This window comes from Acomys russatus, chromosome 29 (assembly GCF_903995435.1).
Source record: "Acomys russatus chromosome 29, mAcoRus1.1, whole genome shotgun sequence".
NCBI lineage: Eukaryota > Metazoa > Chordata > Mammalia > Rodentia > Muridae > Acomys > Acomys russatus.
In genome coordinates, this window is record NC_067165.1 from 36456382 (window position 1) to 36482108 (window position 25727).

Genomic DNA, 25727 nt, shown 5'->3' on the forward strand with positions numbered 1-25727 from the left:
ACACCCCTAAGACTTGCTGGTCACGGGCTTCCAGAAGGGGACAACACTGAGCCTCCTTGCTGGGTCCTCAATAGTCCGCGCGCGCGAGCACGTGTGTGTGTGTGTGTGTGTGTGTGTGTGTGTGTGTGTGTGTAAGAGAGAGAGAGAGAGACAGAGACAGAGAGACAGAGAGAGAGCCCCTGAGTGCACATGTGTGTACACTTGTACACACGCATGTGGAGGCCAGAGACCAACCATTTTGGATGGAAGGTATTTAAGACACCAGATATTAGCTAGGCGGTGGTGGTGCACGCCTTTAATCCTAGCACTCGGGAGGCAGAGGCAGGTGGATCCCTGTGAGTTCGAGGCCAGCCTGGTCTACAACAGAATATTCTAAGGAGAGGTGCTTGCTTGCCTTGTAAGCATGAAGGTCTGAGTTTATCCCCATGTAAACAATCAGGGGCTGGAGAGATGGCTCAGAAGAGCACTGGCTGTTCTTCCAAAGGTCCTGAGTTCAATTTCCAGCAACCACATGGTGGCTCACAACCATCTACAATGAGATCTTGTGCCCTCTTCTTGCGTGTAGGCACACATGTGTACTATTAAAAAAAAAAACAAAACCCAAACCAGGTGTGGTTGCACATACTTGTAATCCCAGCCATGTATGTGTTTTTGTTCTATTTTTTTTTTCACTGATGAGAACTTTTATTTCTTTTTCATGACATTAAACACAACTGCTACAAGGGGAAAGACATGATTAAAAAAAGGAGACACCCAACTTCAGTTTCATAATTGATCCTGACAACAATGCAAGTAAATCAGAGCCCATATTAGGATGCAAAACTATCGGTTATTTTAGGCTCCTTGCTTACAAGTAAACTATTTATAAATAGCAAATTTTTACTCTGCTTTGTGAAAACTCCTGTGGTAAGAACGACATCGTGGATAATAAAAGCTAGGCACACAGTTAATGCACATAGCCCTTACTCAAACTTTAAAACACAGTAAGACTTTAATCTGCAATGCAAGGCTTAGAGGCCAATACCAAACCCCAGAGCCACGCAGCTCTGGAGAGATCAACAGTCCAGGTTCTACCCTCCTTAAGGCTAACATGCTAGATAGTGAGTTTTCTTTGGCTTTGTTTTTTTCTCCTCAAAGAATACCATGTTAACCACTAGAGAACAGCTCTCTCCTCCCCTAGCCCAACAGATTTACGAAAATCTGAAATGTTCGTGCTCTCTGGTACCAGGAGGGTTTAGGACTAAGTGTATTAACGGAGCATTGTCTTTGCCAAATCAGATGAGTGACAGGTTAACTAGAAAATGTGGCAATCACATTTTCTCTAGCTCAGATAATTCTGTTTTGTTCTGTTTTTTTGTTTGTTTGTTTGTTTGTTTGTTTTTGAGACAGGGTTTCTCTGTGTAGCCTTGGCTGTCCTGGACTCACTCTGTAGACCAAGCTGGCTCACTGAGATCTGCCTGCTTCTACCGGCCAAGTTCTTTAAACTCAGGAAATAAACAACTCAAAGGCATCATTCTGGAAGTTCCCACAGCTGACCACATGCACTAGGTCCCTCCCTCCCCAAGCGTATATAAACAGTAAGGCTTGCTGAGAGAGATAGAGACAAGCTGAGATACCCAGATAGCCTGGCTCCAGTCTGTTGAGCTGCCTGCAGGCTGTGGGGTGCGCTCCACAGTTCCCAGCTTTGGGAGTTGTCAGTCATGCTGGGGTGGGCTTCGGCGATGCAGCTGTCTTTGAGTCATTTTGGCTCCTGTAAGTGACCCCTCTCCTACGTTCCTGTAGGTAACCCCAATTAAACTCATTGGCTCTCCAAGTTGGACTTTGGTGGGATCCATACAGCCTGTCGTCAGCTCCCTGCCTGAGGTGGGTAGGTATTTACGCAAGTCCCGCCAGAAATAGTGTCACACAACAGGCATCCTCATTGCTCCTTGCCTTACAGCCCTTGAGACAAGACTCACTGAATCATTGCGTTGGCTCTGCTGCTGGCCAGTGAGCCTGGGGCTCCTCCCATCCACACGCCCAGAGTCCCAGGCTTACCACAGTGTGCGGCCACACCTGCTCTTCATGTGAGAGCTGAGAGCCTGAGCTCTGGCCCTATCTTACTTTTGGTCTTTGTTGCTGAGATAAACAGTGACCAAGAACAAATTGGGAGAGGAAAGGCTTATTTGACTTACAGCTACAGTTGACCAGCATTAGAAGGCAGAGCAGGAACCTGGAGGCAGGAACCGAAGCAGACGCCTCCCTGGAGGAGTGTGGCTTCCTGGCTGGCTCCCAGGGCCATCCTCAACTATCTTTTTTATACAGCCCAGGCCTACCTGCCTAGGGGTGATACTGCCCAGAGAGGGCTGGGCCCTCACATCTATCAGCAGGCATAAAATGCGCCACAGACACAGATGCAGGCCAATCTGACAGAGGCGGTTCTTCAGTTAAAGTTCCCTCTTCCCAGGTGTGTGAGGTTGACAAGCGAGGTTAGCCAGAACAGGGTTCCAGGCAGACTGACATTTTCAGAGTAGAGTGGACTTTATAGATCTGCTACCACCCTCTGCTCTGTGGAGAATGGTAGTATATGCATATGCTAATCTGTGGGATTAACAGAATTACAGGGAGAGAGAGAGACAGAGACAGAGAGAGACAGACAGAAAGAAAAAGAGAGAGAGAAAGAGAGAGAAAGAGATACAAAGAGAGACACAGAGAGAGACAGAAAGAGAGACAGAGAGAGAGACACACACACAGAGACAGAGAGAGAGACAGAGACAGAGAGAGATAGCTCTTTCATGGGTTAAATAGGTGGCTCTGTTGCTAAAGTGCTTGCTTGCCTTGTAAACAAGAAGGTTTGAGTTTATCCCCACGTAAAAAGCTAGGTGTGGTGACGCAAGCTCGTAATCCCAGCCATGGATCCCTGGGGCTGACTGGCCAGCCTGGCCTACTTGGTGAGCTTTGGACAACTGAAAGATTATATGTGTGTGTGTGTGTGTGTGTGTGTGTGTGTGTGTGTGTGTGTGTGTGTGTAGGTGGGGAGGGGATCTGAAAAATAACACCCAAAGTTGTCATTTGGTCTCCACACACACATATACACATACACATGTGTACACACACACACACGCATACACCCGCACACACACACACAGCCTTCCAGTAGCTGGATCTAGAGAGAAGAGTCTAAGGGGACTCCACAGGCACCCAGCCACTGCTGCTGGTTTTAAAGAGGAAGGTGCCTGAAGCCATGGAATGCGGGCAGCTTCCGGAACTGGAAGATGTCTCCAACTGACCTCCAGCAAGGAAAAGAGGGGCTCTCATCTTGGTAACTGCAAGGAACTGAATTCTTCCCACAGCCTCAGTGGGCCTGGAGGCCACCATCAGAGAGGACCTCAGATCCACCAACACTTTGATGTTGGCTTTCAGTGTCCCAGATTTCTGACCTGAGAGCTGTGAGGTAATAAATGTCTTGTTTGAAACAAAAAGTTAACATAATGAGCGAAATGCTCTATTCTAACTTAGCTGCCGGAGGCCGCCCGAGCCACTTCACAGCAACGTGGTCTCGGGACACAGCCACCGCCAAAAAAAAAAAAAAAAAAAAAAGTCCCCATTGCGCATGCTCAGGATTGGCAACCCAAGGAGACTGCGCAACTCGCCTGCACCAGAAACCAATCAACCAGTATCCCATTAATTCTGCCTGCTCAAAGTTCTCTCTCAAAGCAACAGAGACGGCCTGGCTGCAAAGCCTTTGTGGGGAGGCTCCACCTTCCAGATAACTTCCGCTTGAACTCTTAGCTTCACTTGCCCACTGGACCAAGGCTCTCTGGTCTTGTCCTGTCAAGCCAAAGCACTGGTCAACGAATCCAGACCCTTACACTAGCTGCCTTGACATATGGGTGTCCTTCCCAGCCCCACTCTGACAGACTCCTGTTTAAAGAAGCAACTAGGTTTCCTTTACTCTGAGAACTTGTCTTTTGTACCCCATATAGGACTCAGTGGGTACCCCCAGGACAGCCTCAAGGCACTTGTAGGAAAAACATGTTGTTACACTACGTCCCCAGCAGAGGGCGCCAGCCCAACGTGTTGCCTCAAAGGAGGCCCAGGAGCTCCTTGAGGATTCCACAGCTTTAGGAGGCCTCCTTATTATCTTGGTGAGCTCACGGGGATTTTTAGGTGTTCCCAAAGCCACACGGAAAAGCCTGGAGTCAGAGACTCATGTCTGGAACCACTCTGCCACTGCGGACTGGCTGTGTGGCTTTAACCGTTCTCAGATCCATTTATATACTTTAGGATGAGGGAGGCTAATAACAATAATAGTTTTTATTCCACAGGGTGGTGTGTGTGTGTGTGTTCATATGTGGTAGTATGCATGTGTACTTAAGCTTTCATTCATGTGCATGCGTGTGCCTATCACAGGAGTCTGTCCGTGGGTACTGTCCACCCTGTTTGTTTTATGGCACAGGGCTTCTCCCTCTCCCTGGCCTGGAATTTGCCAGTATGGCTAGGCTGGCCTGCCAGGGAGCATAGGGGAGCACCTCAGTTACTCCTCTAAAGAAGCAGCCTGGTAGACACACCTTCAAAAGGCACGCCGCCTAAGAGATTCTAAAACCTGTCGCGTTGGCAATGAGATTAGTCATGATAGAAATACGGGGGGGGGGGGGGGGAGGGGGAGGAGGAGGACGAGGGGCGCTTCCCCAGAACAGAAGCCTCTAGCTGGGACATGGTGGGCAGAGGCAGCTGAACGGCCTGAGTCTGCGTTTAACCAGCATGCAAAGAGCCCTTCGGCCACCAGGTGGGGACATTTCCTCATTCAAAGGTCTCAGAAAAGCCTAAGTTAACAACCACCTTTCACCAGGCTAAATGATGGGCACCTGTCATGGAAGCTGCTTAATGTGTGTATGTGTGATGGAGGCAAGAGGATTGCTTGAGTGCAAGAGGCCATCTCATAAACAAAGCAAGAGGGGCTGGGGAGATGGCTCGCTGTGTACCGTGCTCACAATCAAGCACCGTAAACGCCAGGCATGGCCGGGGCATCTGTAGCCCTAGCCACGGGGTGTGTATAGGAGGGTGAAGACAGGCAGATCCTGGGAACCCAGTCTTTGAGCTCCAGGTTCGAGTTGGAACTGAAGAGATGGCTCAGTGGTTAAAGTGTTTGCCGGTCTTTTGAAGAGCTCTGAAACTCATTAGCTGAGCTCCGAGGGATCCCTTGCCTTCATCTGGCCTCTGTACTCATCTGGCCATGCATGTACTAACAGAGGGGCGCATACACACACACACACACACACACACACACTTCAGGAGGGTATAGCGCTGAGCTGAGGTGGGTTAAGCTGGGAGGGGACAGTTTGAATCACACTGAAGCCAGAGCAGCCATTTTGAAATTCGGTCTCCTCCCTTGCAGGATGTGCTTCCTTCCTTTTCTCCTTGCTCTCCCAGTCTGAACCAGAACCTTAATGGCCACACACCTCAAATACCTGCCTCTCAACCCCTTTTCCAGTCTTATTTACAGACCAATGCTTTTTTCTCCAGTACTTTGGGCTCACCACATGTGCTCGCACCCCAGGACCTCTGCACATGGGATTGATTCCCTTGGTCCCCTGGGTAGCTGAGTCCTCCTGGACCTTTTCTGGCCTTTCCTTTAGAGCTCTGATGCTGACATGTGCCCATTCGCACGTCTGTGGGAACTCATGGCCTGTGCCTGCTTCCTGCTTGCAGGACCATGTCACTCTGCCCTGGCTTCCCTAGGTGTTTCATACACACCAGGGAAATATCTGTGCAGTGAGCTCTCCAGTTGCACTAGCCTTTAAAAACACGTGTGTTGGCTGGGCGTGGTGGCACACACCTTTAATCCCAGCACTTGGGAGGCAGAGGGAGGTGGATCTCTGCGAGTTCACGGCCAGCCTGGTCCACAAAGTGAGTCCAGGACAGCCAGGGCTACACAGAGAAACCTTGTCTCGAAAAACCAAACCAAACCGAACCAAACCAAACCAAAACCCAAGCATATGTGCTTACGTGCTAAGTGCAACTGCTGTGTGATTTCAAAGCTCTTTTTGTTTGTGCCTTCTTTTTCTTCCTCCCTCTCCTTAGATTTCTGAACTGTATTCAATGGCATGGCTTTGTAAATTTTTATTTTTAACCTGTGTGTTGGGGGAGGGGATGGATATAGGGGAGGGGGTAAAAGAGTACCGTTGAAGGCCAGAAAAAGATGTCAGATCCTCTGGCACCGGAGTTACAGTTGGTTGTGACCCTCACTGTGGAGATAGTATGGGAACTAGACCTGGGTTCTTTGAGAAAGCAGCCAGTGCTCTTAACCTCCGAACTGTCTCTCCAGCCTGTTGTTGCTGTTTGTATATGGGGGTCTGGGCACATGAGTACATAACCCATTGCTAGGTGTTGGGGCCTCTGGAACTGCAGTTACAGTTGGCTGTGAGCTTCATGAGGGTGTTGGATTCTCTTTTAGCAGCATGCACTCTTAACTGCTGAGCCATCTCTCCACCCTGGTGACTTCCATTTGAACGAGGCCAAAGACAGTAGGTGGCCAATTATTTTTATATCAAATCTCACTCAATTTCTGCCTGTACAATAATGCTTCTCATTAGTTGCCGTGTCCAAGTGGCTTTCAGTCTCCATAGGTGGCTCCCCCCCATGCCCTGAGAATTTCTCTCAGCCTCATTTAACGAGACCATAATAATGATCATGGTGCTATTTACTTAGCATTGTGTGCCAGGCGCCTGGATGCCTTTTCTCGCTCCATCAACACAAGAGCCCAGAGGTGCACCGTTTGAGATGGGAACCTAAGCTTAAAGCTTCGTAGCCAGGAAATGGCCGAACGAGGTTCGGGTCCAGATCTCTCTGTCCTTAAACCAGTGTCTTTTTAAACCATTATGATTTTCAGTCTTATAGTCAGGTTCAAAAAGAGAGATCCCCAGGCCAGGTTGAAATGGTCCAGCAGGTAAAAGTGCTTACCATGTTAGCCTGACAGATGAGTTCAACTTCTGCCACCAGTGTAAAGGTGAGGGGCTGGGAAACCCACTCCGCCAATTCTACAAAGCCGTCCTCTGATTTCCATATGCCGCCTCCTACGGGTCTCTCTCTCTCTCTCTCTCTCTCTCTCTCTCTCTCTCTCTCTCTCTCTCTCATTTTTGAGACAGGGTTTTTTCCATTAGCCTGGCTGTCCTGGAACTCCCTCTGTAGACCAGGCTGGCCTCAAACTCAGATATCTGCCTGCCTCTGCCATGCAAGTGCTGGGGTTAAAGGCGAGGACCACCCTGTTAACGTGCCAAGAACGAATCTTATTCTTCCTCTTGGTTTTCTCACTGTGGGCACTGAACGGGTTTCTGTGCCCTTGCATGGAGACTTTGTCATGTAGGTGACCATGTGAAAGGGGGGATGCAACGGTTACTTTTGATGGTCAACTTGACTAGATTAAGGAAAGCTAGCTCTGAGTATTAGTCAAGCATGCCTCTCAAGTGTCTGGGATGGTGGTTTCTATGGAGATGCTGGGGACTCTAATTCAGAGACTGGGAATGGCTGGGGAGTGGGAGCTGAGACCTAAAATGGAGGAAGCAGGTCCCTGGAGGGTGTCCTTGAGTTGTCTCTGCCCTGGTGTCTTACGCAATCCCGCTCTCTGTTTCCACTCTGTCATGAGGGCTGAAGATCCTCTGACACACATCCCTGCCACCAGGAGGCTCTGACCACGCACAAGGGGCCACGTAACCACGGAGTGAACTCTCGTGGATACTGTGTGCTCAGACAAGGTTCTCTGTTGTTTCCATCGGGTATTTTGTCACAGCAGTGAGAAAAGTAACACGGGAGGGAGGACTATCTTTGAATTGTTTGAATTTGTTCGAAGACTAGGTGAACTTGGGCTGGAGAGATGGCTCAGAGGTTAAGAGCACTGTCTGTTCTTCTGAAGGTCTTGAGTTCAACTCCCAGCAACCACATGGTGGCTCACAACCATCTATAATAATGAGATCTTGTGCCCTCTTCTGGCCTGTAGGTATACATACATGTAGAATACTGAATAAATAATACTTTTTAAAAAATCAGCCCAGCGTGGTGGTGCATGCCTTTAATCCCAGCACTTGGGAGGCAGAGGCAGGCGGATCACTATGAGTTCGAGGTCAGCCTGCTCTACAAAGCAAGTCCAGGACAGCAAAGGCGAAACAGAGAAACCCTGTCTCAAAAAAAACAAACAAAACAAAACAAAAATCTTAAAAAAAAGAAAAAAATAGACTAGACGAATTTTCCAGAAACACTATGGTTAATCTGCTGTGTGATGGCAGGCTGCTGAATGCCTTCTCTCTAGAGTTAGAAATGAGGCAAACATGGAGACTTATGCTGCCATCGTCACTCTCGCTCAGTACCTAAAATGACACAATCACGGGCAGCACTGGCCTCTGGTGAGGACTTGAAACCATCTCCTCCATTGCTGGTAGGGATGAAAACCACACAGCTGTGCTAGACAAGTTTGGTGGGTTCTCTGGGTACCAAACAGATACTGGGTACCAAACAGACATTTCCATGGGACACTGCATCACATTACCAGGCATTCCCACCTCCTCTAAAACTGTGTACAGCACTGTGCTGGTTAGATTTATTATTATTATTGTTATTGTTGTTATTATTATTATTATTATTATTATGGCTTTCTGTTTTGTAAACTTGACACAATCTAGAATCATCTTGGAAGAGGAACCTCACTTAAGAAAATGCCTCCATCAGCTTGGCCTTTGCACCAGCCTGGGGGGCATTTTCTTGATTAATGATTAATCTGGGAGGCCCAGTCCACTGTGGGTGGTGTCACCCCTGGGCAAGTGGTCCTGGGGTGTTTGAGAAAACAAACTGAGTGAGCATCCCAGGAAGCAGCGTTCCTCTGTGGCCTCTGCTTCAGTTCCTGCCTCCAGGTTCCTGCCTCCAGCACCTGAGTTGGCTTCCCTCAGTGATGAGTTGTGCTCAGGGCCTGGAAGCCAAACAAGCCCTTTCCTCCTGAAGCCGCCCTTGGCCATGGTGTTTATTATAGCCATAGAGAGCAAACTAGAATGCGCAGTGATTTGTGACGACCTCAGACTAGAGGTAATCACAGTGTCTATTGTATCAGTAGTTAAACAAACAGCAGTAAGTCCATACCGTGGACCACAACTTGGCCAAGGAGAAAAAGAAACAAAGCAGCAGTCTAAATACATCTGCAGGCCTGAGCAAAAAGGAGACCAAACCAAACCAAACCAAAAGACCCCTAATCTCAACAGACCACACACTGCATCATTTTACTAATGCAACTTTCTTCAAACAACAAAAATCACCAGTAGACAGTACAGGTTTCAGGGCTTAGGGGTGGTGGGAGGGGCCACCTTTACAATGGAGTAGGCTTTAGGATGTTAGCATCTCTGTACTTGAATCTGCACCTTCGATGAAATCATGGGCACCTACCATCACAGGCAACACACACACACACACACACACACACACACACACACACACACACACACACACACACCACCATGGCCCATGCTTTGTTCTGTTTGGACGCTATTACAAGTCACACAAGTGTAACCCCTGAGGGAACACAGTGAGGCGCATGCTCAGTCTCCATCTACTACCTTTGGAGCCTTTAGTGAATCTTCACCTGCTTCAGATAAAGATTATTAAAGTGATGTGGTTGGAGGCTGCGGGGACGCCTGCTCTTCTGCTGCAGGAGGCTCCATGTGGGCTCTCCCTGCACTTCCACGCAGATTTTAGCCTGCCTGAATATTTAAAGAGCCTCTGAGCCTCTGTTTTTATTATCCATCCCCTTGTTCCACTGCCTTGGCAGTCAATGAATTGAGGCTCTGGCCCAAAACCACAGCTCATCAGAAAATGAAGGAAAAATCAAAGGAGGCTGCGGTTGAGCCGGAGCCTTCACCTCAGAGCTCCCTGAGCTTCAGAGGCCCCTCAGAGGCAGGTGGTAGAAGTGGAAAGGCCTTGGGGGGCCTTTGGAGAGAAAGAGGCCTCCCTGGGCACAGGGCAAGGGGGCAGGGCGGGCAGTTCAATGCACCTGCCCTGTGCACACCTTCCACACTCACCCAGAAAGCTGCGCCTGGAGAGGGGAAAATTTGGGAAACTCAAATGAGGGCGCGTTCAGTGTCTTCTCACCTGTAAGACGAGGTCCGAATCTGCATGCTTGCCGATCGTGGTGCTTTTATTTAAAAGAAAAAACCCGTCTGCGCTCTTCAAATAGGCTTTCATTCTCTCTGAGTTCCCTGCAGAAGGGTTCAGAAAGGATTTGGTTAGAGAAACACATTCTGAGTTAGACTGAGAAAAAGTCTAACTCAGATGACGCAGCCTCCTAGCATCATCCTGTCCTGCGGGGCAAGGGAGAGACAGGGAGTAGCCAGGTAGTGACCAGGCCCTGCCTTTTGAAGCTTATCTCTCCTAACAGTGATCACTGACACAGAAAAGCTGAAATCTGATAATCAAACTCAAGGTATTTTTTCCCCCCAGACAGGGTTTCTCTGTGTTAACCTTGGCTGTCCTGGATTCCTTTGTAGACCAGGCAGGCCTCGAACTCACAGAGATCTGCCTGCCTCTGCCTCCCCAAGTGCTGGGATTACAGGTGTGTGCCTCTGAGCCCGGCTGGAATTTCCTTAAAAAAAAAAAATGGTAAATATATATATATATACCTTATGTGAACTCGTGTGTGCTTGAATGCTTATATGTGTACCGGGAGCATGAAGGGACATGAAGAGTCCAGAAGAGGGTACCAGATTTCTCAGGATTGGAGTTACAAGTGGTTATAACCTGCCATGAGGGTGCTGGGATCTGAATCTGGGCCCTCTGCAAGAGCAGTGAGAACCCTTATCCACGGAGCCATCTCTCCAGAGCCCTGATGGCATTTCTTAACTGGGGGAAGTAGAAACAAAGCTCTAAATAGGCCAACTGCAACCCCGAACACCACCAATGATGGTTGTCTACCTCTCTCGGCCTCCTTAACCACAGCAGCTGCTGCTCCTGTTGATTAGTGATGACCAGTGATGACCCAGCACTTACTAGTTCAGACACTGTGGCTGAGTCACTCTCTCCCTGGTTGCGTGGCACACAACAATGCTGCCATCACCGATGCTGAGTTGGGCTTCTCAAACTCCAGCTCAGACAACTAGAAGCTCCCCACTGAGTTTACAGCACCCAGTGATGGCCACCGAAAGCACAGGCATCAATTGGTACTGTCTTTGTAAATCACTGCATTTCTCTGTGTAGCCTTGGCTGTCCTGTACTCACTTTGTAGACCAGGCTGGACTTGAGCTCACAGTGATCCTCCTGCCTGTGACTCCAGATTGCTGGGGTTAAAGGTGTGCACTACCACACTGGGTTCTTTTAAAATTTTAAATCAATGCCCCCTTCTCTCTCTCTCTCTCTCTCCTCTCTCTCTCTCTCTCTCTCTCTCTCTCTCTCTCTCTCTCTCGTGTGTGTATGTGTGTATGTGCACGCGCGCAGGTGTTCACACACCTCAGGAAGTATATAGAAATCATGGGACAACTTGCGGGAGTCAGTCGTCCCCCCCCTTCAGCTGTGGATGGGTGACAGGGATTGAACTTGGGTCCTCGAGCTTGCTTGGCAAGTACTTTTCCCTACTGAGCCATCTCCCTGGCCCAAGGACTGATGTCTAAAGGTAAAATAGGAAGATGCAAGATTCTATATGATCCCGACTCTGCACAGACTCTTCCCCCCCCCCCCCCCCCCCCCGCCAACACTGTATTATGGAGATGTCAAATACACAGACACCTTTAAAGTACACAGTGAGCTGGGTATGGCAGTGCATGCCTGTAACCTAGCACCGAGGCAGGAGGCTTATGTGTCTGAGGGTGGGCGAGAGTACAAAGAAAGAAAACCAAAGGGAGCCGGAAAGATGGCTCAGAGGCTGAAAGCACTGGCTTCTCAGGTTCGTAAAGGACACAGGTTTGATTCCCAGCATCCACATGGCGGCTCATGACCATCCATAACCCCAGTTCCAGGGGATCAGATGCCCTTGTCTGACCTTTGTGGGCACTGAGGGTACACTGTGCAAAGACACACATGCAGGCAAAAACGCCAGACACATGAAAAGAAAGAAAAAAAAGGAGTAGAAATTGAATTCCTATGAGCTTACCAACTTGTTTCTGTAATAATAGTTTGCTATTATTATTATTATTATTATTATTATTATTATTATTACTATTATTATTATCATCGTTATTAGGTTTTGGGTTTTGAGACAAGTTCTCAAAGGTAGCCCAGGCTGGCCTCAAACACAGTGTATATAGCTGAGAATAAATGACATGGAAGTCATTTTCCAGACTCCACCACCTAGGTGATAGGATTGCAAGTGTGTACCACCATGCCCAGCTTGCTATGTCTTCTGTTCCACTACCCAACGATTCATATTTCTGCCTCCCAACACACTCCAAAATAAGCTCTACGCAGTTAAAACAACAACAACAAACACTTCAATGGCACCGGACAGCCCTAAAACACGAACGATAATGCATCTCTCTGGATTCCAACCGAACTACAATCCAGGCGCCCAGGCGACATCTCAATGCCAGGTCTAAGAACAGCAGTCCTCACTTCCGTTTCTACTGAGAAACTTCTGGAAAGTAGAGTGATGGAGGCTGGGGATAGAAACGAAAAGCCCTTTGATTGTGAAGTGAGGACACTCGGGGTCTCTGCTCTCCGTTGCCACCCTGTAACTGAGCCTAACCAGGCACTCAAGGATGACCCTGAACTCCTGATCCCACTGCCTTCTTCGTCTTTGGGCAGCTGTGTTCACAGGCGTGCACCACAACCACCTGCAAAATGGAACTCAGAGTGGAGGCAGGTCAGTCAAGGCAGGGTCAATGTATGCGTACATGCGCGTGCGTGCGTGCGTGCGTGTGTGTGGTCCATCTTCTGCCTCACTTGTCAGCTTGACTTGCTTTAGGATGAAATCTTGGTGCCCTCTGCCATCCTGACAGTATTGCTCAGTACTCCATCCGCAGTGCCCAGGGCTGCCACACCAGGCAGATAGACGTGTTCAGTAAGTATTTATTGCATGAAAAGACTGATGATGCCTCTAGCTGTGGAAGGTGCTACCTTTCATTTCCCGCTTCGGGATCAATTCTGGATGCAATGTTGGAAGCCGAGTCTATTGCTTTCACTGCCTTTGGTAGGCAGCGTTTCTCTACCTTAATCTGGCCCTGTGCAGTCCCCCACCTGCCTGAAAATACTGTAGTCACTTGAGGGTGTTAAACTGTGGTTTGGTTCTCTCTTAATACCAGAACAAGAGCCAAACAGTTTCCATCAGAGATGGGTTAGAGGCAGGCTACAGGCTGCAGAGGATACATTCACACTACTAGCCTGGGAGCCAGCTGTGCACTTTCCTCCAAGTTACAGCTGGGCATGTGAGGCCAGACAAGGGGATCTCTCTGACCGCTGCCACATGGCCCCTTAAAGGACAGAGCCCCCTCCTAACCCTAGCTGCACTAGGTGAACATCCTGGGTCTAAGGTCTCCATCAGGATGCCTCTGGGGACTAGGTGTGACTGCACTTAAGGAGGAAGGGTTGGAGGCTGAGTAGCTGCCCTGGAACTGGAGCCTGGATTAGAGAGCAATAGGCAGGGACACGCCTTCTCCCATCGCCGCTGCTCTCTGACAGTCCTCCCTGGAACTCCACTCACCTGGCTGCAGGAGGAAGCTGGGGCTTTGTCTTCCTCTGAGAACCTGGCGGGCTGGGAGCAACTTGCCAGCTCCAGGGCGAGGCGGGCCCGCCGCGCTCTCCTGCCTGGCCCGCGAGGCGCGTTCTTGCCGGGCCTGTGTACGCGCGTCGCCATAGCAACGCGATGGGGGCTGGGTCAGCAGGTGAGGGGCGTGGTCTATGGGGCGTGGCCTTGCGGAGCATCCAAGTGTGTACTCTTCGCAGTGGGGGAAACTGAGGCTCAGAGTCCCCACAGCTTTTATAAAAGAGTGATCAAGGAGCTAGAGGGGGTTTGTGTTTATTCCCTCTGTCGAGGGGGTGCGGCGACAGGTGGGTTGCGACGCTGGAGACTCTTGGAGGTCAGTACACAGTCTTACCCAGACCCACCCGCCTCTTGGGCTCACCCAAGGTGGGGTTTTGAGTGTGAAATGAACTAGCCAGACAAAAACCAGGATTCTTTCTCTGAGCTAGGGACCAGCTGTCTCCGACTTCAGAGCCCTTCTATCCTCATCCTTACTTCTCTGTTACCAGCGCCAGTTAGCCGTTCTTAGCTGTCTCCTTGCCAGGGCCCCTATACACATTAGACTGTGGCCCCCAAAGCTGACTTGTCTGCCCAGTGGGCACAGGACCAGGATGTCTTGAGAAGAGTGACGTCTATGTACATCTGTAGGCAACCACCACCAGTAAAGACCTGCTTATGCTGCTGCATTCAGTGGAGCCCTGGAGCGCTGTGAAGGGGGAACTGCCCAGGATCAACTCTCTGAATCCCAGGGCCACCTCCAGTGAAGGAATGCTAAGCTCCCCCGCTGAGCTGACCCTTCAGAGCTGCTGGACTAGAAAGTAGCCAAGCCAGATCTATCTTCCTCCCCTAAGGCACAGAATTCTCCAACCCCATTCCACGAAGTCCACATTCACTGGGGAAACAACAAAAACCCGTTTTGATTACATTGGGCTTTATAATAATGCTTTCTGGGTGGAGTGAGGGCCTTCCCCTTAAACAGTGGCAGAGTACAAAAATAAAATAAAATAAAATACTGCCTCTGAAGAAACTATCCGAGGCTTCAGTGCCTATAACTAACCTGAATGTGACTAGGTTCTGGGTGGCTTGGGGGTGAGGGGCAGGCACAGACACAGTCAGGGGAGTGACTGCTGCAGCGAGATACCAGAAACATCGGTGACACTCATAATTGCTGAGAAATCACTGTCCTTTTGACAGAGAAATGAAGCTTGGAGACACAGAACAGGGCCTGCAACCACGCCCACTAGACATCTGTTACCAATGACTTACGGTTTACAATGGTGTGACAGAGTTAAGCCGTTAGTAGGAGTCAAATTTTTCATTTTACTCTTTCCTGGGCTAGAGACATGGCAGCAGCCACGGCTATAGCTGTGTGTCACACCCTCGTTGAGGGAAGTACCCTGTTCTGTGCAATGGGCTGTCCTGCCCAGTGGAATGATCTGCCAAGTGTATCCAAGGTATTTCAGCTTACAGTATGCTCGTGTATGTGTGTTCATGTGTTCTTTTGGATGTCTGTGCAGGCATGCCCGTATGTCTGTGTCCGTGTGGAAGACAGAAGACAACCTTGATTGTCATTCCTCAGGCAATGTTTGTGTTTTGTTTTACTTGTTTGTCTGGTTTCTTGTTTTTGTTTTTGACAGGGTTTTTCACTGTCCTGGAGCTACCAGCAAACTAGGCCAACTGGCCAGTGAGGCCCAGGGACCTACTTACCTGTCCACACCTCCCCCAGCAATGGGATTCCAAGCACATGTCATCGAGCTTACAAGCTGACGTGACAATCTCATGGTCCTACGCTTGCTCAGCACTTTACTGACCTATCTCCCAAGTTGGACATTTACAGTTTATGACAAGCACATTGGGTCATAACCTGTTTGTAAAGCAAGGAACATCTGTAGACGAAGTGTGACAGGGGTGTCCCATTAATAAAGTGATGCAGTGTGTGGTCTGTTGAGATTAGGGGTTTGGATTGGTTTGGGCTCCCTTTCGCTCAGGCCTGCAGATGTATTTAGATTGCTGCTTTGTTTCTTTTTCTCATTGGCTAAGTAGTGGTCCATGGTATAGATGGACTTACTGCTGTTTGTTTAACTACTCATACAATAGACACTGTGATTACCTCTAGTCTGGGGTTGTCACAAATCACTGCGTATCCTAGTTTGCTCTCTATGGCTGTGATAAACACCATGGCCAAGGGTGGCTTGAGGGGGAAAGGGCTTGTTTGGCTTCCAGGCCCTGAGCACAACTCATCACTGAGGGAAGCCAACTCAGGTGCTGGAGGCAGGAACCTGGAGGCAAGAACTGAAGCAGAGGCCACAGAGGAACGCTGCTTCCTGGGATGCTCACTCAGTTTGTTTTCTCAAACACCCCAGGACCACTTGCCCAGGGGTGACACCACCCACAGTGGACTGGGCCTCCCAGATTAATCATTAATCAAGACAATGCCCCCCAGGCTGGTGCAAAGGCCAAGCTGATGGAGGCATTTTCTTAAGTGAGGTTCCTCTTCCAAGATGATTCTAGATTGTGTCAAGTTTACAAAACAGAAAACCAAAATAATAACAACAACAACAATAATAATAATAACAACAACAACAACAATAACAATAATAATAATAAATCTAACCAGCACAGTGCTGTACACAGTTTTTGAGGAGGTGTGAATGCCTGGTAATGGGATGCAGTGTCCCATGGAAATGTCTGTTTGGTACAGAGAACCCACCAAACTTGTCCAGCACAGCTGTGTGGATTTCATCCCCACCAGCAATGGAGGAGATGGTTTCGAGTCTTCACCAGTGGCTAATGCTGCCCATGATTGTGTCATTTTAGGTACTGAGAGCGACAATGGCAGCAGATCCTACACCTGACCCCAAATTGGGATCAGCAACTTCCCAGGCCACAGAGCTGACACATAGATTCTGTGGAACTAGATGACAGATCACGAAAAGGTCTTTCTGTTCACCCGACACAACATCCGCTGTGCACCGCACTCAATGTCCCTTTTTTACTGAAATGAGTGAGTTAGGTATGGGTGGACTGAGGGGTGGGCCCTGGAGAGGGTGGGAGCCACTGAGATGCGGAGGAGAATGATGCCCTAACCTGGGGTGTTTAGTATGGAGAGCCAGAGCCTTTTGTTTGTAATAGCAGTTATTCTGTTTTTAAGCATTTTATGTATTTTGGGGGGAAGGCAGTGGCACATGTGCCAGAGCACATGGGTATGGAGGTCAGAGGGCAATCCAAGGGAGTCAGTTCTCTCCTCTCACTACGTGGGACCCTGAGATTGAACTAGGGTCATCAGGCTTGGCATCAGGGTCCTTTACCAGCTGAGCCATCTCATCAACCTGAGCCTAGCGCTCTTGTAGGCTTCATCACCCCTTTAATGACCAGTGACGTCAGCTTCAGGTGTGGGAACCAGGGAGATTGGAAAGTGAGGACAGATAACTCACTGGTGATAATACCTGAGAAAATTCTGTCAGGGGCAGAGCCCCATCATGTGAGAAAGCTTCTTTCAGTCAGCAGCTTGAGATGACCTCAACCTTTGTCACTCCGCACCTCCTGCATGATTTGTGGCATTCCACAGGACGCCTTTGTCACCTCAGAGGTGCGGATGTGGGTCGGAGTGGCTGCTTTGGGCCATTTCTGGCCCTGACTTTTCCTTCTCTTCCGAGCAGGTAGGTTGGCTTGGGCATCTCTGGTCATTTCTCCTCAGGTTTCCTCTGAGTCACTTCCCTTGAGCTGATGGCATCCGGTCTCCTCCCCACGCTCAGCATAGGCTCTCTTTTTCTCTGAGAACAATCGCTCTTTTCTTTCCAAGCCCTCCGTCCACCCTCATCTTTTACCCCATCTTCTCATCTCTCCTGGGAACGGAGTGCTGTTCAGAAACTTAAGCCTCAGAGACTGCCCTTTCTAACCCAGCTCTGAATTTGGACCAGTCAGGAGCTGAGAGACAGGAACGATGCCAGGCCCCTGGGATCCAGAGGAAGCGGTGGCTGCTCTGTGGGGCTCAGAGAGAACTGGAGTAGAGAAGGGGGCCGAAGGTTGCTTAAATGGCCTCACCACTCCCAAACTGAAGGCTTGATCTCCAGTGAGTGGTGCTATTGAGATGTGGTGGAAACTTCAGCAAGTGGGTCCTTGAGAGCATGCTCTCGAAGGGACTCTTCCTCTCTTCCTCTTTCCCTCCGTCTCTCTTCCCTCCTCTCTCCTCCTCCTTCTTCTCCTTTCCAGAAGCTATACCTATACAAACTGGCTTTGCCACACACTCTCAGACCAGATGCTCTGAAAAATGGGGCTGAGCAACCGTGGATTGAAACCTGTGAAACCATGAATCCAAACAAACCTTTCCTGTTTTGTAACTTGATCGTCTCAGGTGTTTTCTAACAGTGAGGGAAAGCTGAGGAACATGGGGGTTGGGGATGGGGTGGAGGTAGGAGTCAGTCTTCTGCCTGAGGTAGGGTCTGAGGGGTCAGGAGAGGACCATTTGACCTGAGTCAACAACTGACAGGATTTGGAAAACAAGAGAACAGGGAGGTAGAGGAAGGAGCTGAAGGAACAGATCTTAGGACAGGCTGAGTGTGGCACGGGCGAGGAGGAAGGTACTGAGACTCAGAGATGGTCCCTGGTCAGCTCTCAAGTTTGTTGGTTTTCATGCCGCATCAAAAGTTTTCTGCAGTGTGACAGAATCCAACGCCAGTGAGAGAGCGGACTCACTGATCATTATAAACAAATGCCATCAAGTTTTACTGCTCTTTAGCACTTGGTAATTGTTTTGACCTCATATATAATTTCTGGAGAGTAGTCACAAAAGGGCTGCCATAGCTCCAGCCCTTGCACCCTCTCAGCTTTGAATCTCGATGGGAACAGTGAGTTTCCCTGCCACCCCTCCCTGCCCAGGATTCACCTGAAGATTTCACTGCTTCTCAGTTTCTCTGATTGGGTCACATGACATCCTTACAGGTAGAGGTGGGGGTCTCATCTGCCACAAAGTGATTGAGAGATTGGCCTGATCATTGGAAGCCTCTACACCTGTGGGAAACCCTGGGCGTAGTAGTGAAGGAGGGAGCCTCCCTGTAAGGAAGAATTGAAATGTTATGGCATTTACACAAAGGCCAACATGGGCAAACCATTTTCATTTACTTCGAAAATCTGAATTTATAGATTTTTACGTGTGTGTGTGTGTGTGTGTGTGTGTCTATGTGTGTGTGTGTGTGTGTGTGTGTGTGTGTGTGTGTGTGTGTTTTGGGGGGTGGGGTTCACAGGCCAGAGAATATTCGGTGTCCTCTTCCATCTCCTTCTGCGCTATCCCTTTGAGGTAGGGGGTCTCTCTTTGAATCTGGAGTTCCCTGAAGGCTAGCCTGGAGGCCAATGAGTTCCAGCTACTCCCCTGCCTCTGCCCTCCCTCCTCCCCAGGCACTAAGGTTGCAGGTGCAGTCAGCAACACACTGGCACTGGGGAATTCAACCTCAGGTCCTCACGCTGGGACAGGAAGTGCTCAGACCCACTGAGCCATTCCTCCTGCCCTGGTGATCCTCTATTGGGCTTTCTTTCTGCACACAGAGCAGTAGTCTGCTCCAGCCACCGACAGCCTGCTGTCTGCACACACCGCTGCTGTGTGTTTCTTCCCTGAGTTCTGCAGGCACTTGCACTTTCCCTCTTAATTAACTTGATTGTGTAGAGTGATTTGTTTCCCCCTGCACAGAGTGGGTATATCCAAAGCACACGGACCCCATGGAGTTCCCTTTGTGGACCCACAAGCCCCTGGGATCAAATGTCTGGCTTCTTCTTCTCCTCCTCCTCTTCTTCCTCTTCCTCCTCCTCATTATTATTAGTATTGTTGTTGTTGTTGTTGTTGTTGTGATAGTGGGGGCTGAAACCAAGATCTACCAGGCAAGGCTCTCCCCTGTGCTTCGTTCTCAGCTCCTGCCATCATTGTTGTGTGACTGTTACTGGTGTTTCCCCTGCAAGGCCCTTGGGTTCTGCTTCCAGGAGATGGAAAACTTAGCTAAACCTTCCTTGTCCCCTGTGGGTGGAGCTCTTTGAAGAATGTTGGTTTAATATGGTTCAATAGTTTCACTTTTAATTTATTAGTTTTGTGTTGTGTGTGTGTGTGTTTATATGTGTGTGCTGCGTACAATGTGTTTGTGTGAATAGTGAATGGATACTGTGTATGCATGTGTGAGTGTGCATGTGTGAGTGTGTAAGAGTGTGTGTGTTTGTGTATGTGTGTATGTACTGTGCTTATGTATATAGCATATGTATGGGTACATATGTGTGATATGTGCATATGTGTGAAGTGTGTGTGTGTGTGTGTGTGTGTGTGTGTAGGAATGCTAAGTGAATGTATCAGCCATCAATAAAGTGCTGTTTGGCCAATCAGCTGGGCAGAAGGACAGGAAGTGAGAGGCGGGACTTCCTGGAGGAGAGGAGGAGGACAGGAAGTTGGAGGGGGAGGAGATGTTTTGGACGGTTGGAGGAGGACGATGGGAACTGGACGTGGACCGGCCCAGGGGTCATAGTGGCAAGTGTTTGGAATATATGTATGTTACAAGGTCTAGAGTAGTTTGTTTAGTTTTACGAGTAGATTAGAATCAGTCCAGACTCTGCCCGGCGAAGTGCTGGCAGCTTTAAAGTACGTTTTAGTCTCTCTGTGTCAGTTATTTGCTTTGTAGGCCGAGCGGATACAAATTACTGTAACCTGTGTGTGGTGTGTATGTGTGTGTGTGTGTGGGTGTATATAGTGTGTGTATGTGGTGCGTATGTGTGGGATGTGTTTGTATATACCGCCTTTGGGACTGTTTACCTACAAAGAAATTGGTTTTTGTTGCAAAACTTTTGAAGTTTAATGAAAGTAGAGAAAAGAATTTAACCCCATGTGTCTACTATTCATCTTCTACTGTTTCCCAGGTTGTTTAATCTCTTTTCCCCTTTTTTATTTATTTATTTTTCCCCTAGGGTAATTTAAAGCCATTTGGGCCACTTCATCACAGACACGTCCTCACAGAGAGGATCTCGATTTTTCCACTCTGTTCCCCTGTGAAATTGTCACATCTAACGAAATGAATGATGACTTCCGGCTTATGCTATTTCCTGGTTCTCTTGGGTGTCCTCTTCCTGCTGGTTTTCTACCGTCATGGTCTCAAGACACATTTGGTTGCTGTATCCCCTCTTTATTCTATGGCAGTTCTTTCACCCCATTTAAAAAAAAATTTTTTTTTTAATTTTTTTTTTTGAGCAGAGGGCTCACTATGTAGCCCAGGCTGGCCTCGAACTCCTGATGTTCCTTCCCGTGTGTCCTGAGGGCTGAGGTTGCAGACTGCTCACCTGACATTGATTTGTCAGAGAACCTGAGTCTTGGTCCTCCTTGTAGTTGCGATGAGAAATGTCCTCCGTGGCTTCCTGTGTCTGAAACACTTGGTCCCCCAATAGGGGGCGCTGTTTGGGGGAAGGTTCTGGAACCCTTTGTAGGTGAAGCCTTGCTGGAGGAAGTACATCACTGGGCGTGGGCTCTGAGGTTCTATTGCCTGGCCCCACTGTTCTCTTCCTCCACTCCTTGACTCCTAGGCCAGTGTCGTGTCCCTGCTGCCATGACCTCCTGCCAGGATGACACAGCAGGCTGTACAACTCTGGAACTGCAAGTCAGCATCAACCCTTTCTCTCCTAAGTTGCCTTTTGTTGGGGCATTCCATCTGCCACATTGCAGCCCTGTAGACTCTCCCACCGTCGCTCTGGCTGCTCCTGGGAGCTTCAGTATGTGCCTCTTGTGTAGTGGTGAGATCCAGAAGCCTGCTTAGATGCAGCCTTCCTATTGCTACAAGCTCTTTCCAGCTAGGCCATGTGATTCCATATCCCATCCTGAGCACAAAAATGGTTTGTGTAATTGGCGAGGGACAGGGGTGTGATGTTCATCTCCTACATATGGGTGTCATAGTGCCTCTAGCTTTGTTTCTTCTTTAAAAAAAAATACATTACTCTATCTTGTTTGTTTATTTATGTGTGTGCATGCATGTGCATGCATGTGTGTTGTGCTGTGTGAGTGTGTCTGCTTTTCTTTCTATTTCTGTGAAAGAAAAAAATGTACTGTTTATAGACAGCTGTGGGTAGCCTGGGCGTTTTACTGCATTGGTGTTCGCCATCCATGAGCATGGGGTGTCTATTCATTGTTCATTCATTGTTCTATCAGTATTTGTGTTTTATCTTTTGTTGCTCTTGTGAGTGGGTTCATTTTCTTGACTTCTCTATCAGCATTTTGTTGTTGGTATATGAAGGAGTGGCTGGGTTATGCTGACTTGCATCCTGAAATTGCCATTATTATTATTATTATTATTATTATTATTATTGTTGTTGTTATTATTATTATTATTACTTGTGAGATAAGATCTGCTATGCTCTGCACAGTTTTAGGGATAGGCCAGACTGGGGTGACAAGGGCAAAAAGAAACAGTGACCCACTGACACACAGACCCACAGACAAAAAAGCTGGGATCGGGTGGGCCATGTACTCTGATGGAGGTACACACAGACACACATACAGAAAAGCTGGGACTGGGTGGGCCATGCACTCTGAACAGCAACAGAAGCCCAGAGTGTTTCCCGAACACATCTGAACGGAGGAGGCAGGCTTACTGTACACAGCTGAGTGGGGGCGGGCTAAGCTGGTCTCCACAGGAGAACTCTCTAAGGGAGCTGATTCAGGCTGTAAACTTCCCAGAAGAGGAAGCTGCTGCTGCTGGTTTTTGCTCGCACTGGGTTCAGCTAAAGGTCAGTCATCTGTACCATCCCTAGTAGGACTGAGGAAGGCTTCCTATCCCCCTGGGCCTCATGTGGGGAAGGCATGCATTCTCAGGGGTCAGAGGCATTGGGGTCTTTAACATGGCTGTGATCATGTCAACAACACATATGCACTCCGCTTGGCGTCCTCTGTTCCTGACATATTCACTCAGGGCTTCCTCCACTGCCTGCAGTCTGCTGTAGCCCAGGCTAGCTTCTTCTGTTTTTTTTTTTTTAATATTTATTTATTTATTTATTATGTATATAGTGTTCTTCCTGCATGTACACCTTCAGGTCAGGAGAGGGCATCACATCACATTACATTATAGATGGCTGTGAGCCACCATGTGGTCTCTGGGGATTGAACTCGGGACCTTTGGAAGAGCAGGCGGCACTCTTACCCACTGAGCCATCTCTCCAGGCCCCAGACTAGCTTCAAACTCAACAGCTAGCCAAGGTTAACCTTGAACTTCTGGGCCCCTTGTGCCTACCTCCTGAGGGTTGTGAATTACAGGCATTCACTACCTTGCCTGGCTCATGAGATACGAGCACTGAGGCCAGGCTAGACAAGTGCTCTCTACATGCTGAACTACACCTCAACCATAGTCTGCTGAAAAACTTCTCTTTTACATTTACTTACTGTGTGTTGGCTTCAGGGGGCAGAGAGCTGTGCAGAGGGGTGTGTGGAGGTCAGAGGACTACTTGTGGCCGTTAGTTCTTCCCTGCCCCTACACAGGTTCCAGGGATCAAACTCAGGGTCATCCGGCTTGGCAGCAAGCACCACTACCCACTGAGCCATCTTGTCAACCCAGTTATTCTATTTTAATGAGGTCAACGTTGATGAGTGGAATCAAGGATAACAGACTGATTTATCTATGGTAAAGTCCTCATCAGCTTTTTTTTTCTTTAATAACCTTGTTTTTTAACTTAAATTGTGGTTAATACACATAATGGAATATTTCCTGCTTTATCCATTTTAATAATTTATTTTTATAAATTTTTAAATTACTTGTGTGTGTGCATGCCTGTTTGTGTGTGTGTGTGCGCGCGCATGTGTGTATGTATGTGTAGGTACATGTAGGTTGCTTGTGTGTACATGCATGTGTGCATCCATGTGTGTGTGTATGAGTGTGCGTATGTGTTTAGCTATGCACAGGTGAATGCAGGTGCCCATGAAGACAAAAGGATGTTGATCTCCTTGAGCTGATGTTCCAGGTGGTTGTGAGTCATCCAATATGGGTGCTGAGAACTGAACTAGGGTCCTTTGGGAGAGCAGTAAGTGTTCTTAACCACTGAGCCATCTCTCTAGCCTCTGCTTTTCCCACTAAAGCATACATTTTTACAAGTGTTAAGTGTCTTCTATGCGGTGCAGTCAATCTCCAGAAGACTGTTGCCTTGTAAAACTGACACCATACCCCTTAAACACAGGCCTCTTCCCCTTCCTCCTGGGCACTGCACAGGCATTCACTTTCTGTTTCTAGGAATTTGGCTCCTGTTTGTTCCTCATATAAACATGTATCTCTGTGCCAGTCTTCTTCGCCTCCCTTCCCCCGCTTTGGTTTTTTGAGACAGGGTTTCTCTGTGTAGCCTTGGCCCTTGGCTGTCCTGGAACTCACTCTGTAGACCAGGCTGATCTCAAACTCAGAGATTCACCTGCCTCTGCCTGTGCTGGGATAAAGGCGTGCACCACCACCCTTTGCCTCTCTGTGCCCATCTTTAAAACTTATTTATTTGTGTGGGGTATGTCATGGGTCATATGTGTAGGCTGCATGCACATAAGTGTGCAAGAGGCCAGAATGGGGTGTGGGTATCTTCTTCTATTGCATGCCATCATTTTGCCTTGAGCCAGGGCGCTCTCACCGAACAGGAAAACCCTCAGTTTTAGTTAAGCTAGCCAGTGAGCTCTGTCGAGCTCTGGTCCCCACTGCCCCAGTGCTGCTGTGGTTGCATGTGGCATGTGACGTATGCCTGCCTTTTTACATGGGTAATGAGGCTCTGAGCGCACACTTGCTGAGCACAAGCAAGCAAGCCAGCATGCATGCATTCGCCTCTCTCTGCTCTTGACTGTGGGTGTGACGTGACTGTCTGTTTGAATATCTGTTTCTTGCAGATCAATCACCACTGAGCCATCTCCCAGGCCTCTTTGTCTGTCTTGAGCTCATATGGCACAAAGTCCTCAAGTTCATCAGGGCGTAGAAAGGGTCAGAATTCCCTCTTGTTTTAAGGTAGGTAATGCTCTGTGGTACACTTTTGCCTATTTGGTCACCCATCAATTTTCTGTCATAGCTATTTCGTCCACTGTTTATCATAAAATACAACTTGTAACACAACCTAGAATTACCTGGTAGCAATCTTAATGAGGGACTGTGTACATTGGGTTGGCCTGTAGGAGGTAAGCCCATGTGTGTGTGTGTGTGTGCGCGCGTGTGCGTGCTCAGTATCTTTTTTTTTTTTTTTTAGTTTTTCGAGACAGAGTCTCTCTGTGTTAGCTTAGGCTGTCCTGGACTCACTTAGACCAGGCTGGTCTCGAACTCACATCTATCCGCCTGCCTCTATCTCCCGAGTACTGGGATTAAAGGCGTGCGCCACCACACTGGGCGTGTGCACTCGAGGTATCTTAACTGATGTGGAAAGATGCAGCCCACTGTGGGCAGCACCATTCCCTAGCAGGGGGCTCTGAGCTGTATGAGAGTGGAGAAATTGAGTTGAGCATAAAGCAAGCAAGCCAGCATGCATGCACTCGCCTCTCTCTGCTCTTGATTGTGGGTGTGACATGATTATCTGTGAGAATATCTGTTTCTGCCTTGATTTCCCCAAAATGATGGACAATTGTTTGGAGCTGTGAACTAAAAACAAAGCCTTCCTTCCCTAAGTTGCTTTGTTTTCAGGGTATTTTATCACAGCCACAGAAATGAAACAGGAGCAACTATGTCGATGTGCTTTGCTCATAGAAGGCACAGTTAGGGCTCCCAGGGTGCCCCTCCCAGGGTTCCATAGATGGGGTGCTTCCTGTGTCTTTGACCTGTGACTTCACCTGTTACTGCTGATATTTTCATGGTGTCTGTGGCCTCTAGACAAAGATCTTTATCTCCGTTCTCCTTTTCTGCACAAGGAAGTTGGGCAAGATCAACTCCATAAGCCTTCCTACTCAAGGCCCTGCTTTCAGGGTCCTCTTTACGCTTGGCTCACTCCTTTGATTTTCTGTCTTGTGATCCAGAGTTGTTTCCAAAATTGCGTTGTGCAAACATGGAAATTACCACTCAGAGCCATTTCCCCCCTAATGCTTCCATGTAGG

General features: G+C 48.6%; 1 protein-coding gene across 1 annotated transcript in view; it reads right to left on the reverse strand.

The window, feature by feature from the left end:
- Fhad1 (forkhead associated phosphopeptide binding domain 1) overlaps nucleotides 1-13770 on the reverse strand; it is a 118664-nt gene extending 104894 nt beyond the window's left edge. The window contains 2 exon segments of the mRNA XM_051171653.1: nucleotides 10108-10214; nucleotides 13643-13770. Of these exon segments, the coding sequence (XP_051027610.1) occupies nucleotides 10108-10200 (93 nt within the window). The 5' untranslated portion in view covers nucleotides 10201-10214; nucleotides 13643-13770.
- Nucleotides 13771-25727: the final 11957 nt, after the last annotated feature.